Source organism: Aspergillus pseudodeflectus (assembly GCF_044049435.1).
Source record: "Aspergillus pseudodeflectus strain CBS 756.74 chromosome Unknown BJX68scaffold_37, whole genome shotgun sequence".
In the NCBI taxonomy this organism is placed as follows: Eukaryota; Fungi; Ascomycota; class Eurotiomycetes; order Eurotiales; family Aspergillaceae; genus Aspergillus; species Aspergillus pseudodeflectus.
Window position 1 is genome coordinate 240,386 of NW_027263813.1, and position 15,516 is coordinate 255,901.

The window sequence follows — 15,516 nt, forward strand, 5'->3', positions numbered from 1 at the left end:
GCAAGAGGTCATTCGGGGCGCCCTGGCTCCCAACTTTCGAAAACATATCGGCCGCCCTGATTGGCCAGAGCGTGGATTCTTCATGTAAGGTGGGTGATACTGAATGCCCTCTGGGCACGTTCGCTGCCCTCGATTTGTCACGTCCACGGAGTTCCCGAGAACGATAATGGACCGAGCTTTCCATGAGCCTTGAATTTTCATCGAGATCTGGAGGCGCTCTGCTGCGTGATGCTCACTCCGGAATGTCGAATCTCTCGACGAGACTAACTAGTGAGCAAGATGCCAAGCTCCAGCGTCCTCTGATCACGGCGTTATGGTTCGTCCGATCAATGATGGCTCTGCAGGGTCGGCAAGTCTCCGCCATAGGCATTGATTTGCTGAAGAGGCGTTGATAGCCAACTCCAGCAACACTAGTACAGTTTTGGCTATATTCGGCGCTGCCAGTCTGGGTCATTGATACCCGGAGTATCAATCGAACGGCAATTGCTTTTTACGCGTTGAAATCATCTGTTGGACCTCTAAACAGAATCGCAGCAATAATGCGTACTCTGCCCCGACCTGATACACACAGTAAGATGCTGAGAATGCACGATGTGCAAACCATATCTGGATTATGCAGATAGAGTATGCAGCTCGTGGTGGAGAAAGCGCCAACATAGCAGAGACAATGTCAATTAAAATAATCATCGTAAGAAGACTAATCATGAGGATCAGGGTGCCAGTGACCAGCTGTGTAACCATTCTGTTGATCACTGATCGGTCATTGATTGGGTTTCTTCTGCGGCTGCTTCGGCGACCTTGCCTGGCGCCACGCACAATTCGATCGTAGAACGAGGGCTTCTGTTTCATGCTGGGAGTTGATGGACCCGCTCGCTCAGAATTGCCATCTTTGTTGTTGATTGGAATTCAAGCCAGCCAGGAGAGAAGGCGCCCGCGGCGCCCGGAGTGACTGACAGACCGTCGACCGACGGCATGCCTTCTTGTCCGACGCTCCCCCACATAACGTGTGAATCGATCAGGGAGGGATTCAAGGGGCCAACAGAGAACAGATCTTTCAGAGTACCAGATTGTTTATCCTTATGGGAAAGCTGAAAATGAAGCGAGCACAAATAAACGCTAGGCTCCATTTGAGTGGCCCGTACTCGAGTCTCGTACTCGTTTCGACTTTTGACTGCCAGACTTTCCGCCGAAAAAGCGAGATCGAAAACTAGAACAAACCTGAGGACAAAAGGGAGCAGAAAAAGAAATATCCGGCGATCTCTCCAACTCGATCTCATCAACGAAGCCTTGACCCTTGAACCTGGCTAGCATCTCTTTCTGGGGCGAGCTCCGAACCATGGCGTGCGCTCACAACTCTCTTTCTTTCTTTCCCCCCAGTTCAGAACTCTGGCCAGGCTGCGGAATGCTGGTATGCGAATATCTGGAACCACATGGACATGGACGCGGTCTGTGGAACAGTCACCCCTGTTTCTGTTGGCTCAGCACAGCCCTGAATTGGAGGCTGCCCGCCCTTTAGCCTCTAGGCCCCCGACGGAGGTAGGAAAGGGAAAAAAGGGCGCTCGGTGATATCGGGCATCCGGGGTTCCGCTTCAACTCGAACAACAGCCTCATTCGAGTGACGCAGCCCTGCACATCCATTCGGGAATGGTTCCCTCCCAACACATGGTCAAGCCATGCTTGATTAATCATTTCCCAAAAAAAAATATTATCATTTTATTTTTCTCGATTTTCATTTTTTTTTTTTTTAATTCTCTAAATGCACGGATAACCCTGTTATCGCAACGGCTCAATCGCGCAGCCTCTCTGGGCTCGGAGTCCGGGGCTTAGCACCAGAGCTCCTCCGGTCCATACTGGCTCTCTCGTTATTTATGATTTATTATTTATTAATACTCGTGTCTTTCTTGCACGAGTTAAATACTGGAGGCGTCGCTCGTTGATTTCAGCCCGTTGGTCAAGACACCTGGCTAAACTATATAGTCAACCTCCCCCCCTCTCTCATACCTCCGCATCCAAGATCGACTCTACTCTTTTGACTTTGACACAACACACACGCATTCGCCATGCATCGCTCAAATGGTTATTCATACTCTGCAAGCTCAAGGAGCCATGGCACTAGCAGTGCCTTTAGCCCCAATGCCAACCCTAACGAAGACTGGACCAAGATCTCCGACCTAGCTGAGCGGCGCCGTATCCAGAACCGCATCGCCCAGCGCAATTATCGTGAGTAGCCCTCACCACCAAAAATTCCTGTACTTCGGGATAAGCGCGGGTTAATTGACACAATGAAACAGGCAAGAAGCTGAAGCGTCGCCTGGAGGACCTTGAAAAACGAGCCGCCTCAGCCTCCGAGTCACCAGAGCGATCTCTGGAAAAGCCGGAACCCCCGGTCAAGAATGTCAAGTCGCGCGCAAAGCACGCCCGTCACACATCCAAGACCACTTCCGACGCCCACAGCCCCGCTTCAGCAGACCGATCCCCATACGACAGCTACTCGACACAAGAGGACCGGGGATCCATGTTCTCGTACCAGAGCACGAGGCAGCTGTCCACCTCGCCCCCACCGATCCTCTCCTACCCCTCGTACTCGGCCCTCGACGCCTACGGTCAATCATCATACGCACACCCGCCGCAATACCACTCCATCTCCGGCGCCTACAACGACCTCTCCTCTTACCACAGCGAGTACAATTCGCCCATGCCCCCACTGCTGCCAGTCTCCATGCACGGCGCCGGCCCCGCAATGAAGAAGTACTCCTCCTACGGCGACGAGGACATCATCAGCCCGTTCAACATGAGCTACGCGTCCATGGCCGGAATCGATCTCTCCCCGCCGCAGCACCACCTCCATCACCACCACCACCACTCGTCGGAGAGCAGTAACATTCCTGTACATACCCTCCCTTCCATCAAGGCGACGTACCCACAGTTCCAGAGCAAGAGGAGCTAATTCGTACTCTTTTCTTCTGCCAGATGCCAGCTCTGTCGCAAGGTTATAGCGATGATCACTCCTCGCCCTCGACGCCTGCGGAGCCGTCCCTGGCCTGCCCGTTGACCCCGGAGTCGGATCCGTGCTCGTTACATCCTTATCCTCTGCTGTGATCTTCCACCTTTCTGTCTTTCCATTTCTGTCTGTGACGACTTATGATACACTGGTTCGGTTCGGCCTGACCTGGTTGGTCTTGGTATTGTGTTTTCTCAACAAGATGTGCAATAAACGGACCTTGATGGGCAACATTTCATTTTCATGGTTTCATTTTCTGGGAAATAGATGCATGGCACTCGGCGTTGTTTTTGTTACCGTTATCGTTTGGCAACAAGCCAGCGGTAATGGAGTATCCAGTATACTCCGGGGAAATTGATCTCCTATCTGATTAGAATATTATTATACCATTATCACCCCCTCTAAACTACTACTTTGAAAGCTCTGTCTTTCGAATCTCTTTCTCCTATCGAGCTCCCAAGAGCTTTGGTTGTGCAATTCGAAAATTGCAAAGCAAGCCTTTTGGCCCCCATGCACCGCACCGCAAAACGCCCACCGATACCCATGGGTGAAATCCACCTCCTGTTCTCCTATTCGGCTCCTCGTAAATAATAACTTCAAAGACAGACCCACGGCTGAAGTAAGCCATTCCCAACACATAACCCAAACCACAAACCGAGCTCGCAACTCTGATTGATCGTTTGTGTCCCAAAAGGGAAAACGCTTTGCAAGGCAGGGCAGTTTCGGGAATAGCTGCCGGAGTTTGCAGTTCCTTAGTTCTTAAATCCTCGATTCATTCCTAGTGTGACAGTGTCACTGTGTTACTCACTGGCAGTGACGCGGGTTTCCAGCTTGGCTTGGCGGGGTTATTTCCACATCGGTGGGCATCATGGGACTGGAGTTGACATTTGACGTTTCCAAGGGAATACTCGTTCGTATTTTAGGGTAGTGGTTGGTGTTTTTTGACTGGGGACAAAATCACCTCAACTTGTGAGGAAATGGTCTCTACGAATTTGATTCGCTCGGATCCCAGCGGGCGGCTGCCTAGGTCTAGCGTACGAGGTACTTACAGAGAAGAACTGAACATGAGCCTTGAGGGATTTCGCGATCGTCCTTTCTAGCCTCTTTTCCAGCCTTCATCTGTGGCTAGAATACTCTTGATACATAGCGTAACGGGCGTCGGGCTAGTGTGCTCTCTATACACCAAGTTACGAGCGGGCAAGTACAAACTGATCCACATCCAAAGCAGTTCCGGCTAGGTTCATCGAATTCGAGACCCCGTATATGACTGATCGACTCAACTTGACTCATTCCAACACCCAGTCCTTACCCAACTCCTCGAGTCGGATGTCCAAGAACAGTGTACAACTCGGACCCGGACCCGGACCTGGACTGGCCCGTGGGCGTGGGCGTGGACCCCGGAGCCAGCGATCCGGCACCATCCGCAAGGATTGGAAGCCTGACTTTGGTTGGAACGTGTACGAGTACGTGACTGGTGAAGTTCCTTGGATTATTGAAAGGGCGCGCCGCGCAGGTGTGTCGTATAATTTATGCCTGTTCGGGCAGTCAGTTCGTCCGGGATCGACACCCCCTGCGGACCAGCGGCCAGCAGCCATTGTTCAGAGACACTAGGATGGTTTGATCTTGATAGATAATGATATTTGGTCTGTTTGTTTGATTTGCATTTGCATTTCTTGCAGGGGATGTGACTCTGACTGAGACTGTGACTGTTATTCTGACTGCCTGTGCGGATACGCTCCGCAGAGTCCGCACCCACGGACGCGGACTTGGAGTTAAGCTTGCGAGAACGAGCCCATCTCCGTCAAAGTGCTGACTGCTGGCTGCTGCGCCTCTTGCTCAGCAGCGAGGTGACGTATTGATGGGATGCCTATTTTCCCGTATACATCTTGACGCTGCGACGAGACGGAGCACGTTCAGTGCTGGGCACTCTCGCTGGGGGGAAACTTGGTCTTTGGGATGGGGGGTAAGGAGCGTGCGGGCTTGCGGGTGGCGCTGTGGAATTCCTGATTCAGCGATGCCCGGAGTTTTCAAATCATTTCTCATTATTATTATTTTTCTCAAAGACTGTCTGTCCTTGCGAACTTGCGGGCCAGCGCAACATGTTTCCAGGTTCTTTCTTTCTTTCATTAATTTCTCCCTGTTGAACGTACAGACTACTTAGGAGTAGGTAAATATAGAACAACCGGTAAGCTCTGCCGCAACCCACAATAAATCCTGGGGATGATCTCCAGTCAGACTCTAGTATCTACGACAAAGTAGTTATGTAAGGCGCGTCTGCACTGAATCGCGAAAAATTTAAGTGCTGAGATGAGAGCGAGCGACTGACATGACAGGCACCGGAGCAAAAAGTCAGAAGCCAGAGAGGCTTATCAATCCATGGCGTGGGGATCAAACATGATTACTATTCATTGTCCTGATACGAAGAGTGGATTATGAAACTTGAATGGAAATCACGCGGATCGCCCGGTTACCAGTGGTCAGGTCTTCTGGCAGCTTGTGGGCACTTGGAAGCTGGAGTTGGGATTGCTCCGGTCTCCGTTTCTGGATCGCGTCCGTGACGGTCGGAGTTTTGGGTTCTGCCGTGCTTTGATCGAGTTCAAGTTCGCTTGATCTACGTTGGACGGCGAAAGAAATTATCTGGGACTGAGATCGCGACGGGGACTCGGGGATGGGCTAATCGATTGATTGCTTCCCTTCTTTGGCGACTTGCGAGGCTCGTCGCTCTCGCTCTGGCTCTGCCTTCTTTGTGCTTGTGCGGCTGGTCCTCGATTGCAGTGTTTGCACGACCTTCTTTGCAGTGCAGAGGTTACATCTCGTATAAAGAACAGGTGTGGTGAGACAGCGGCTGAAGACAACCAACCCAGCCAGCCCGCTGCTGCCCGCCTTTCCATTTGGTCTTTGAGCACATTAAGTGGAGACCGAAAAGGGCAACAGATGGCTTCAAGGGCCTAAATACCGGTGAAATCCGAGACTGTCTTGGAGTTTGCTGGACTGTGACTTGCTGGGCGTGGATCATCGTTTCACACTGGCCAGGAAGGCTATTGAATTTCGTTCGTTTCCAAGCTTGAGCCTTGGGCCCTTGAGCCTTGAGCACTTGATGGCCAAGGCCCCGTCGCAGATGCTACCGCAACCGAAAAATCCGAGTCCGAATCCGAGGGGGTAATTTTAAGCTGTTGGCTTGGCTCGCCGTCTGTTTCGTGATTTGGGGTCTGAAGATTACGACGCTACTCCACCGGGCACATCTGCCATCGAGGATCTGGCCGAGCCCTCCCAGAACTCTCATTATTGTGGCTGTTGGTGATTTCCGCGTGTCCCTAACCAGCCACTCGCCAGGCAGCGGCGAGCCTAGGCTAGACTAGAGGCCGCTAGCGCGCTCCCTAGCTGGGCTTTAGGCTGCGGCGGAAGAAATGGCGGCGGACACGACGGCGGAATTATGTTGCGCGCCTTGACTCCTTATTCGGTCGTTCGTCTGTCGTCATGTCTCCAACTTCCCAGGCGTATGCGTATCCAAATTCCGCAGTATCTCTTTCATATTCGTTTATGAGCGTTTACCCAAATTGCGATCCTACCAAGCCCCAACGCCGATCCGTCACAAGGCTTAAGCCTCGAACAGACTCAGGGCGAGACGAGCAAACAGCGCCCAGGCCAGGCAGAGATCGTATCTTGTAGCTATGGCTACGCACTTGCTCCACTCTCTCGCTGCGCCATCATATCACAGGGCGAGTAACACTCTCGGAAGCTCTGGAGCCTACACCCCAAGACTCCTGCGGACAATATACCCGATACGATAATCGAACGACATGTCACGATCGCAGCCGACTATGACTCGATATGAGGATACGAGGGCCTAGTTCCCGACCCGTTTCCTCGTATATGGACTTGCCAATGAGGACAGCGAGCCTGCGTATTTCCGAGATTGAGCCTCAGCCTCGTCGGACGTTCTCTCGACGGGCCATTCGCGTTGAATTGTATGTCTCGTATTCCCCGGGCGGGGAAGGTGTGGCATTTTGGGTGTCGCCGACTGGTTTGGTCGAGCATTTGCTGTCGCTCAGGCTTGACACGTCATGAGTGGGCGTACTGGAGGCTCTGCTGCGGTTGCAGGACGGTACTCTGACTCGGGCTCGGCAGCCTGGACTCGTGCAGAAATTCGGTGGATACATGCCGATCAAGGAGCGTGTCGCTTCTCCGGCTGGATGTGCCAACTTCGCTCTGGGCTTGGTCATGACAGTGTGGACAGTTTGATTGAACCACTGGGCCGCAATATATACTGGAAACACGCTACATTCTGAAGACAGGAATTCAGGAGTACTACTGCAGGCCATAGCTCTGGTTGCATGCCCTCCCTGAGTCGTATTGTCAATGACCGGTCAGATCCTACATCGAAATATCGTGCTCGAGGAGTGCACATAAAGTGTGCGTGAGGCGAGCAAAAGGTGATGATAAGACTACCCTGATGCCTTGCGGTAGTACCAGCGTCGACTCAGGAAATCAGGATCTCTCCAGGATTAAGATGTGCAGCTCACAGTTTCGACCTCAGCTGAATTTCTTCTGCATCTCTCGACGAAACACGACAAACAGCATTTCCTCATCTCCAAGGCTAGGCTAAAGCCCTGCTGATGTCAAGTTTCGACCATGGGAAGATTGGTGACAAGTAACAGCTGTGAGTTTGGGGAGTAGAAGCCATCTGTTGAGGACACAGCCATATCAATGAACGGTGCTTGTATACCATAATAGGTACCTTGTTTATCTAATGGAAATCTCCTGAGCTTCATTTAATGCCAGCGTTGAGCGGGGTACTCACCAATCTCCCTTTCCACCTATTGACCCTCACAATGACTACAAATGCAGAACTTTCGCCAGAAGGACCCGGCCCCTCCATGCTCTGAACATGATCAGAGACCAGAGCCCTGGGTATTCGAATACGAATCGCGAGCTGCGCATATTCCAGGAGCCTCGCTAGCACGATCTGCGTACTGCACTGCGTTCATAATCAAACGCAATGTGCAGACTTCAAATAGGCACACAAGCCAAAATTTTCAGGTCCTCTCAAATATCAATGTTAAAGACCACCTTGCTTGCACCCATACTCAAATATATACATAAACATTCGACACACTTCAACTCAAATTTCTGCTTTCGCTTAGATTTACGCCGGCGACCATTTCCTCCGCTCGCTGGCACTACGGCTAGGAACTTGAAAGTTAATATGTATTGTGTCGAGGCCCCCTTCTATACCCGGTGACCCGCAATAGCATAGCAGTAACCGTGAGACGATATCATGCTTAGTATAATTTCATCAGCTGATTCCTCTATTCCACCTCGACATCACAAGCAGGGTTGGGTCTCGCACCTTAGCCGCTGTGGCATGGGTACCGTTTCTCAATTCGGTGTGGTCTGTGGCAATCCCTATGTAGCAGGTAAATATCGAGGGACGGATCCATATCTCCATCAGCTTATGCTTTGGCTATTTCGAGATTTCTGGAGAGGGAATTAGGGTGAATACTGTTGACTCTATCCCCTAGCATGCTTAGACAAACCCAATCTTATACATATCATTGTAGACCTAGATACCACTTCCCCATACAAGTCTGGCAATATTATATCTTATTTTAAGGCCTGGTTTTATTTCCGCCGCGGTCTAGCTACATATAGTCGATGGCTAGACAGTGCAGGTAGAGTTCTCCCGTTTATGAGACATGTCGGGTTTTCGGTAACGAGTACGTATGCATATGGAGAGAGAAGGAATGAGGGGATGGTGAGAACAATACACAAGATGGAGTTGCCCTTTTCACGATAGCTTTGCGGCCTATGGTATGTCCGGTGCCTGGTAGTTTTGAGTTCAGGGTTGGTCCCTGCAAACAGACTAGAGGTGAATCGCAAGATAAACTTCTTCGAAGGCCAGATCGGATCGAAGAAAACTACACTTGAGGATGTGTGGAGCGACGTGCATGCCGAGCAGAAGTCGAGAAAAGGGAAGCTTGTTGATTAGGTTTTTGTTCGTCTAGAAAAGTAGTGAATCTGCACCATGGTCTTGGGGTTTGTGTCCTTGCTCTTTTACTCTCTAGCCGAGACTCTTTAGCCGTATTCATTTGCTTCATATATCTAAATATCCTCCCCTCAAATCTTGTCCACCATCGTGCACCATCAATGGCTCCAAGCTTATTCCTCTTATGATCTGATTGAGGCACCCTAAACAAGTACGCGGCCCGTACCACTCTTGACCAAGATCCGCACCTTAGTCAACCTGCTTTTCACAACCAATGCGGCCCAGCAATTCCTTGCGGTTGTGATGTTTCGAGAGGCTTATGCCAGACGAACTCGCGGCGCGATTTGTCACAACCGTACCATGTCTGTGCGTGCAGGATTTGCAGTTACTATGCCCGGCACTAAGCTCGAGCAGGTGCTGTTTGCGCTCTGAATCCAAGCCTCTATCCTCATCTCTGGCTTCGGGGTCACTCTCGAGTGCAGCATTGATTTCTACATCCTCCCCACCCTCGTCATCACTTCTGATGTCATCCGCCCCCAAGCCCTTAACCACCCGGATCGCAACGCGCACAATCAGCATAAACCAGATAATCGTCAGAAGTTGCAGAAACCCAAGAGCTCCCAGGAACCCCCAGCGTATGCCATCACTATAGCAGATTGTCCCGGTGGGGTTGCGGAAGGGCTCGAGCATGTAAGCCCAGCCCTGGGGGAGCGGGGTGGGCCCAGTTATCGTGCCATGGGACAGGCGATAGCATCCAATGGAGATTTCTTGCGGCATGTGCGTGAAGATGCTCCACATGGTTATGCAGTAGAAGACGTGGCGGGCTAGGAACCAGGAGAGCATGAATATGCCGAACATGGTGTCGCGGAGGGCTGAGAAGCCGGCGTACTTGAGACACTTGGCGAGCTGTTGAGCGTTAGATGGATTTCATCTCTAGTTCTTTCGTTCATCTGAGTGAGGGTAAGGAGGAGATAGGAGTCTGAAGGAGAGTCGCTCACGGGAAAAAAAATATCAACTACGTCCATCAAGACGAGAATCACATTGGCGACGCGGGTCAGGTGTAAGGTATAGGAGGTGTAAATGAGTAAGATTGTCACGAGGTGGTGGGCAACCATCTGCAAATGATCCTTACGGCGCTCTTCGATGTTGACGATAATGAGCTGCTGCAGCCAAAAGGCCCACTGGCCTAGGATGTAGAATTTAATGAGCCCAGGGAGTTCGCGTGTGGGCCAGTCAGTAAACATCTCCCTTAGGTTGAGAAAGTATTTTGACGTGCAGTAGATGTACTAAAAGTCGTCAGGGGCAACCCCACGTACAATAAATAGTGTAACGTACCAGACCAAGTGTCCAAAAGACCGAATAATAACAAAGTAGCCATGCCTGTTCGGAGAACCTGGTAACGTCTCTCGGCTTGAAAATTCCCCAGCGCTTGGCGAGAGGTGCCAGGGCATATTTGATGAAGCTCGCACGTAAGCCAGTAAAGAGAACAATACAGAAGGCGAGAAAATAAGCATCACTGCGGCCAATAGCGTATCTCTGTGTTTCCGGATTATAGTGTGAAACCAGCAAGACCACAGATGTATACCGCCGGGCCGTAGGTAGACATGCGTGTGCAAGGAGAGCAAGGGCAACAGCGCCAACTGAGAGGCCTGCATAAGGTCAGCTTTCTCCCATGCCATATATCCATGACATGTCGATGCACTACAGACTAGAGAATTTTCTTTGTTCTGCTGGAGAACCGAGGAAGCGGGAACAAAGACGTACCGATTTGATGATTGAGCACCCATCGCGCTGCCTTGGAGACGGGGGGAGTTGGCTGCATGTTTTCTTGGCTGACCTGTGCCTGTTTCCAGCTACAAATCCGACCGGCCGAGAAAACGCTCTTAAGAACTGTCTTGGGTGACTTTGCAGCTGATACCAACGATGTATAGACCTGGCGACTTCCGATCGGGGCGTCGAGCGTCTAAGAAATTCGGGAACAAGGCAACCCCTTGCGAGAACGGGATCTACCTAGGTACCCATCAGCACCTCCCGGATTTGATTTCACCGCCCCGCCTATTGATTCTTTGTTTGAGACATGCGCTGGTTCAAACAAAGAGGCCGGGAAGAACGTACTTCCGTGCGCTGGGCACCCTTCTGTTGAGGTGAGGTAGCGAGATGATTATCGCAGTGGCATGTCCTGGCGTCCCTGAGGATCAAGCCCTGATGATAACAACTTCTTCATACTCAGGATCATGATCGAACTGACTCTTGCTGGGACACCACTATTCAACATCTGGACAGGGGTGGTTATGGGGGCTACCATTGCCGTTTGTTGCGTCTCTGTTTATCGAGCTCGAAAGGGGCCACGGCGAAAACAAAACGAGCGCCGTCAGTCCCATCCCTTTGATGAGCTGGTGACCGTAGCTAACACACATATAGCTGCGTATTTTGACAGACTCCCGGCCTCCACGATCTCCATACTCGACCTTAACGTCCGCTAAAGCCAGGGATGGCAGATCAATCACGCGCCCAGACCCCACAGACCGATCTACGATCCTTCCGATCGATCTTCTTCTCCACTACGAAGCCCACGCAATCCGAGGAAGAGAAAATTGCATTCTGTTCAATCCATGCTCAGCTACATCGTACATAATCACAACCGTACAAATCAAAACGTCAAACCCTTTACGACTTTCTTCGGCGGTGGAGTACGCTCCTCGTCCCCAGCAAGCACAGCAACCATACATCGGCCACCTTGCTTTTTCAATTTTAGCAACTGTTCATTCTTTTCCTGAACATACCCCCAGAGTTTGTGCTGCCGTCCAAGCCCCTTTCCACCAAAGTTCGCCACAAGTTGAGTGACCTTTTCGCCCATCTGCAGAGCCTCGGAGATCTTGCCCTGATCTTCGTGACAATGAACCAAAAACCACATTGCTTGAACTGAGAGAGTAGAATAGGTATTATTAGCCACTTGTAATTCAAAACAATAGAGGGGACGATAATTACCTCGGTCAATATGCTCACCGTCAGCTCGTTTCGAATGGGCGAAATTTTGCGCCTCAATGACCTCTTCTAGATTGCCAGCGCCTTTGCATAACGTCCCTGACGCCAGTACAGATGCCCAAGTTTGAGCTACAAGAGTGCCCAAATGCGTTTTGCCCAAGATCTCCTTGACTAAGGACAACCCTTCCAGAAGATCCCGCTCGGCCTCGGCGAACCGGCCCATGGCAATCTTGATTGTCGTTGTCGTTAGCTTGGAGATGAGTGTCGATACGCTGTTGTCTCCGAGGCGCTCTGCTCTGAGTTGGGTGACCTCCTCACTCAATGCAAGAGCCTGTGGGAGATACCGTTCGCCCATGAAGCCATATATCCCCGCGAGATCATTCTACACATCTAATGTCTTGTCTTTTCCTGGAGATCTCTTGCCGAGGTGTTTATGTACTTCTTTGAGCAGTATGAACGCCTCGTCATGCTGGAGAAAACGTTGCTTGACGAGCGCAAGATGATGAATCGCAGTCAATGTGTCTTCGTGGTCCGGCCCGAATTCTTTGAGGCTCTTGAATCGGTTGACGACGTCTTGGTGCAGCGCTTGGGCTTCACGCAGTCTACTGCATGAGAGACAGACAGTCCCAAGCATGTCCTTGATCATGAGTGTTTTGAAATGGTCTGGACCATTGAGGCGTTTGCAGCCCCGCAGTGCTTGCTGTAACAGTTGTCGGGCCTCGTTATTCCGCGTCTGTAGCTTGAGATTGACAGACAAGAGGACTGTGATCTGAACCCCGAGGCGCGACTCCGGGCCCAGCATCGCGAAAATATATTCCCTCACCTGCCGCTGGAGCGTCTCAGCCCTGGTCCATTCGCCGCGTTGCTGGCAAACAAGGCTATACTTCGCATCTTCGAGAACCTGAATTCTCTGTGAGCTAGGCTGGGGAAAAAGTCGTGAGAATCGGTGCAAAAGGCGACCGTGCGCTCTTCTGTTCTCTTCAAGGCGACTCGCAATCTCTTTCCGATAACTTAGCACACTCTCAAAGTGCGGAGAGATCTGGCCTTTCAATCTTGCATCCTGGTCCGTGAACTCGGTGGGGGCTATCATGAATATCGAGCGGAGTAGAACCGTCGCTGCAGCATGACACCAAACTGCCTGCTCTGCAGTGCTGGTCTCAGGTCTCTGCCGCACCCAGGTATGCACCAATGGATGCATCCAGTAACTTTCGCTTTTCTCCTGACAGCCCAACAGACCCAGACTAACGAGAAGGGACAACGCCCTGCGTAGTCGGTCTTGATCAAAGGGACTGCCGTCCTCGTCGCGCAGGGCAGCTGGTATTACGGCACGATTGATAGATCTTGCTAGTGGTTCTATCGCTGCAACAAGCCACTCGTGAAAAACTTGCTTCCATGTCTTGGAGGTCCTGTTGGCAGGAAGGGCTGCGGGTTCTTTGGCGGCTACCATTCGCTCCCTCCGGGGGTTAATGGCCACGGCGATGAGAAGATCCAAGGTAATGTTCTCCCGGTACATGAAGGAGAACGTCTTGAGGAGCTCAAGGGCATCCCTCGACTGCTGGTCGTCCTTTCTCTCCAAATCGACATATATCATCTCATACGATGAGTATACATGCAAGTTGGACTTATGATCGACATCTACTCGATCCAAGTCATGGGAGGACCAGAGGCTTCGGCTTCGGCTCCGGCTTCGCGAGCGGCGGATCCTATTCCACGTCCTCTGGTAGTATTCGGGATAGTCCTTCAACGAACACAGCCTTTTCAGTATCGCCTTCCCAGCGTGGATAAGCGCGAGAGGCAAGTACTCCAGAATCTGGGCGATGCGATCCGCATGCTCCGCTGTCGATGTAGCCCAGGGCTGTGGAATAGCGGCCGACGCCAAGAGCAGATCTCGGGCTTCCTCATTCTCCAATCTCTCGAAATGAAGCAAATGAGTGCCCTGGGTGCAGTTCCCTGCAACAGTAGGATTCTTAGTCGTAATCATTATCACGCCTCGGTCGCCGGCCGGAATGAAGTCCCTCATGTCAATGTCCGGATTATCAGCATTGTCGATCAGCAGTAACCAGGGCTTCGAGAGGTTGGAGAGCCAGTGCTTGGCTGCTTTATCATTTGGTTCAGTCCCGCCAATTCTGGCAATCTCTGCAAACGAGTGTTTGGCGCTTTCATTGGAGCTCCCGTTAATCCAAAAGACCGCCCAGTAGCTAGCAGCTTTTATGTTAGCCAATATATCCCAAGTGAAGACTCGGCTGTATGAGAGGACGCACTGCTCCCTATTGTCCTGCGCAAATTTGCAGCAGAACTGGGTCTTCCCAGAGCCACCGAGACCGTGTATTACGAAGCGCTTTTGGTGGGTTCGCGTTACCGGACAACGTCAAGCATCTGTTCCAGTTCGCTTAGCTGCTTTTCCCGACCGGTGTAGTAACTCATGACATTTTGCGGGATGTAAAAGTGCTTGTTGAAAATGACGGGTGATGCTGGAGTGCGGGGCGACTGGGGAGACTGCTAGAGCTCAACAATAATGAGTACTGGGCCAATAGTAACAACAATTTGACCGTTAGAAAATACTCACATTATCTGTCCCCAACCATTGGACATCCCGTCGAAGCTCCCTGACACTAGCTTGCCACTCAGCGAACTGGTTACGTGACGCATCTGACAGCTCCCCTAATGACTTGTGCAATTTGTTCGTGTAATACCTAGGGAAACAAATTAGTCAACTTCCCCTAACAAGAGAACATCCAATGAACGCACAATGTCAGGGAATACACAGATGTGTGAATGCCATTTTGGCATTGCTGGAGATGATTAAAGATGCGCCTGTACTCCTCAGCTCCGTGCTCTCTCCGTATCGCCTTTTTAAAGGCGTCGATTTTGCTTGTTGGCACCTGGCCCCCTTTGCCAGCAACATTCTTGAGCCAATCTTCGAGCTGGAAAATACTCCTATTGCATTGTTCAATGAAGTTGTTTGCGTTTTGGCAGATTTCATCGATTATTCGGTTATCACCATTGCCGTTGTTGCCACCGGATCCAGCGTCGTCTGATGTTGAGCGTTTCTTGAGGTTTCTCAACCAGAGTTCTTCAAGCTGCTGATGTGTTGACCGTATGGCACTAATCAGTTTTATTAGAGCCTTGATTTCATCATTAATTGTGCGGGACGTGCTTCGGATGGTCATGAGGTAGTTGGTAAACTTCAACGCAGGGTCGGCGAGGGCAATGATTCCGATGGAAGTGGAAATGGGCTCCATAATATCAATCAGCTCTATAATCAGCTATATGAAGTTGGAGAATATGACAAAATAGATATTGAGACCCCCGGTGGTAAGCATATAATAAAACGGTTAACAACAGCACCAGATATCTCCCGGTAGGTCCCGGACCGTCAACTGAGTCAAGCTGTAGCTGGTCGGCGCAAAAATGTCTGAGATACTAGCACTAGCGAATTGTGACTCTCAGTGGTAATCTCCCCCTGTCTTGGATGGCTCTTGTGGTTGACGTATGGCCTGGAGGGGATGTCATCAAGACACGGCTGGCTGGCTGTCCGGTACGC

General features: G+C 51.1%; 3 protein-coding genes across 3 annotated transcripts; 1 reads left to right on the top strand and 2 right to left on the bottom strand.

Moving 5' to 3' along the window:
* Positions 1-1,797: 1,797 nt before the first annotated feature.
* Positions 1,798-3,401, top strand: BJX68DRAFT_242252 (bZIP transcription factor). The gene is made up of 2 exons (XM_071040954.1): positions 1,798-2,220; positions 2,292-3,401. Exons 1-2 carry the CDS (start codon positions 2,061-2,063, stop codon positions 2,945-2,947), a joined length of 816 nt encoding a protein of 271 aa, XP_070896626.1. The 5' UTR covers positions 1,798-2,060; the 3' UTR covers positions 2,948-3,401.
* A 5,728-nt stretch (positions 3,402-9,129) lies between these two features.
* Positions 9,130-11,015, bottom strand: BJX68DRAFT_277367 (longevity assurance proteins LAG1/LAC1). The gene is made up of 4 exons (XM_071048311.1): positions 10,752-11,015; positions 10,323-10,636; positions 9,986-10,273; positions 9,130-9,893 (listed from the first exon to the last, which is right to left on the bottom strand). The coding sequence occupies exons 1-4, from the start codon at positions 10,807-10,809 to the stop codon at positions 9,237-9,239; spliced, it is 1,317 nt and encodes a 438-aa protein (XP_070896627.1). The 5' UTR covers positions 10,810-11,015; the 3' UTR covers positions 9,130-9,236.
* A 494-nt stretch (positions 11,016-11,509) lies between these two features.
* BJX68DRAFT_277369 (tetratricopeptide repeat domain-containing protein) lies at positions 11,510-15,214 on the bottom strand (the record flags this gene model as incomplete). The annotated part of the gene is made up of 7 exons (XM_071048312.1): positions 11,510-11,909; positions 11,976-12,354; positions 12,412-14,170; positions 14,234-14,310; positions 14,340-14,471; positions 14,539-14,665; positions 14,721-15,214. 7 exons carry the CDS (start codon positions 15,212-15,214, stop codon positions 11,638-11,640), a joined length of 3,240 nt encoding a protein of 1,079 aa, XP_070896628.1. The 3' UTR covers positions 11,510-11,637.
* Positions 15,215-15,516: the final 302 nt, after the last annotated feature.

What these genes read in the sequence shown, in the direction of transcription:
- BJX68DRAFT_242252 (XM_071040954.1), top strand. Translation starts at nt 2,061, where the DNA reads ATGCATCGCTCAAATGGTTATTCATACTCTGCAAGCTCAAGGAGCCAT. An exon ending in CATCGCCCAGCGCAATTATC is followed by an intron (nt 2,221 to 2,291) that starts GTGAGTAGCCCT and finishes ACAATGAAACAG; the next exon opens with GCAAGAAGCTGAAGCGTCGC.
- BJX68DRAFT_277367 (XM_071048311.1), bottom strand. Translation starts at nt 10,809, where the DNA reads ATGCAGCCAACTCCCCCCGTCTCCAAGGCAGCGCGATGGGTGCTCAAT. An exon ending in TCTTTTGGACACTTGGTCTG is followed by an intron (nt 10,274 to 10,322) that starts GTACGTTACACT and finishes GACGACTTTTAG; the next exon opens with TACATCTACTGCACGTCAAA. An exon ending in TAGTTGATATTTTTTTTCCC is followed by an intron (nt 9,894 to 9,985) that starts GTGAGCGACTCT and finishes AACGCTCAACAG; the next exon opens with CTCGCCAAGTGTCTCAAGTA.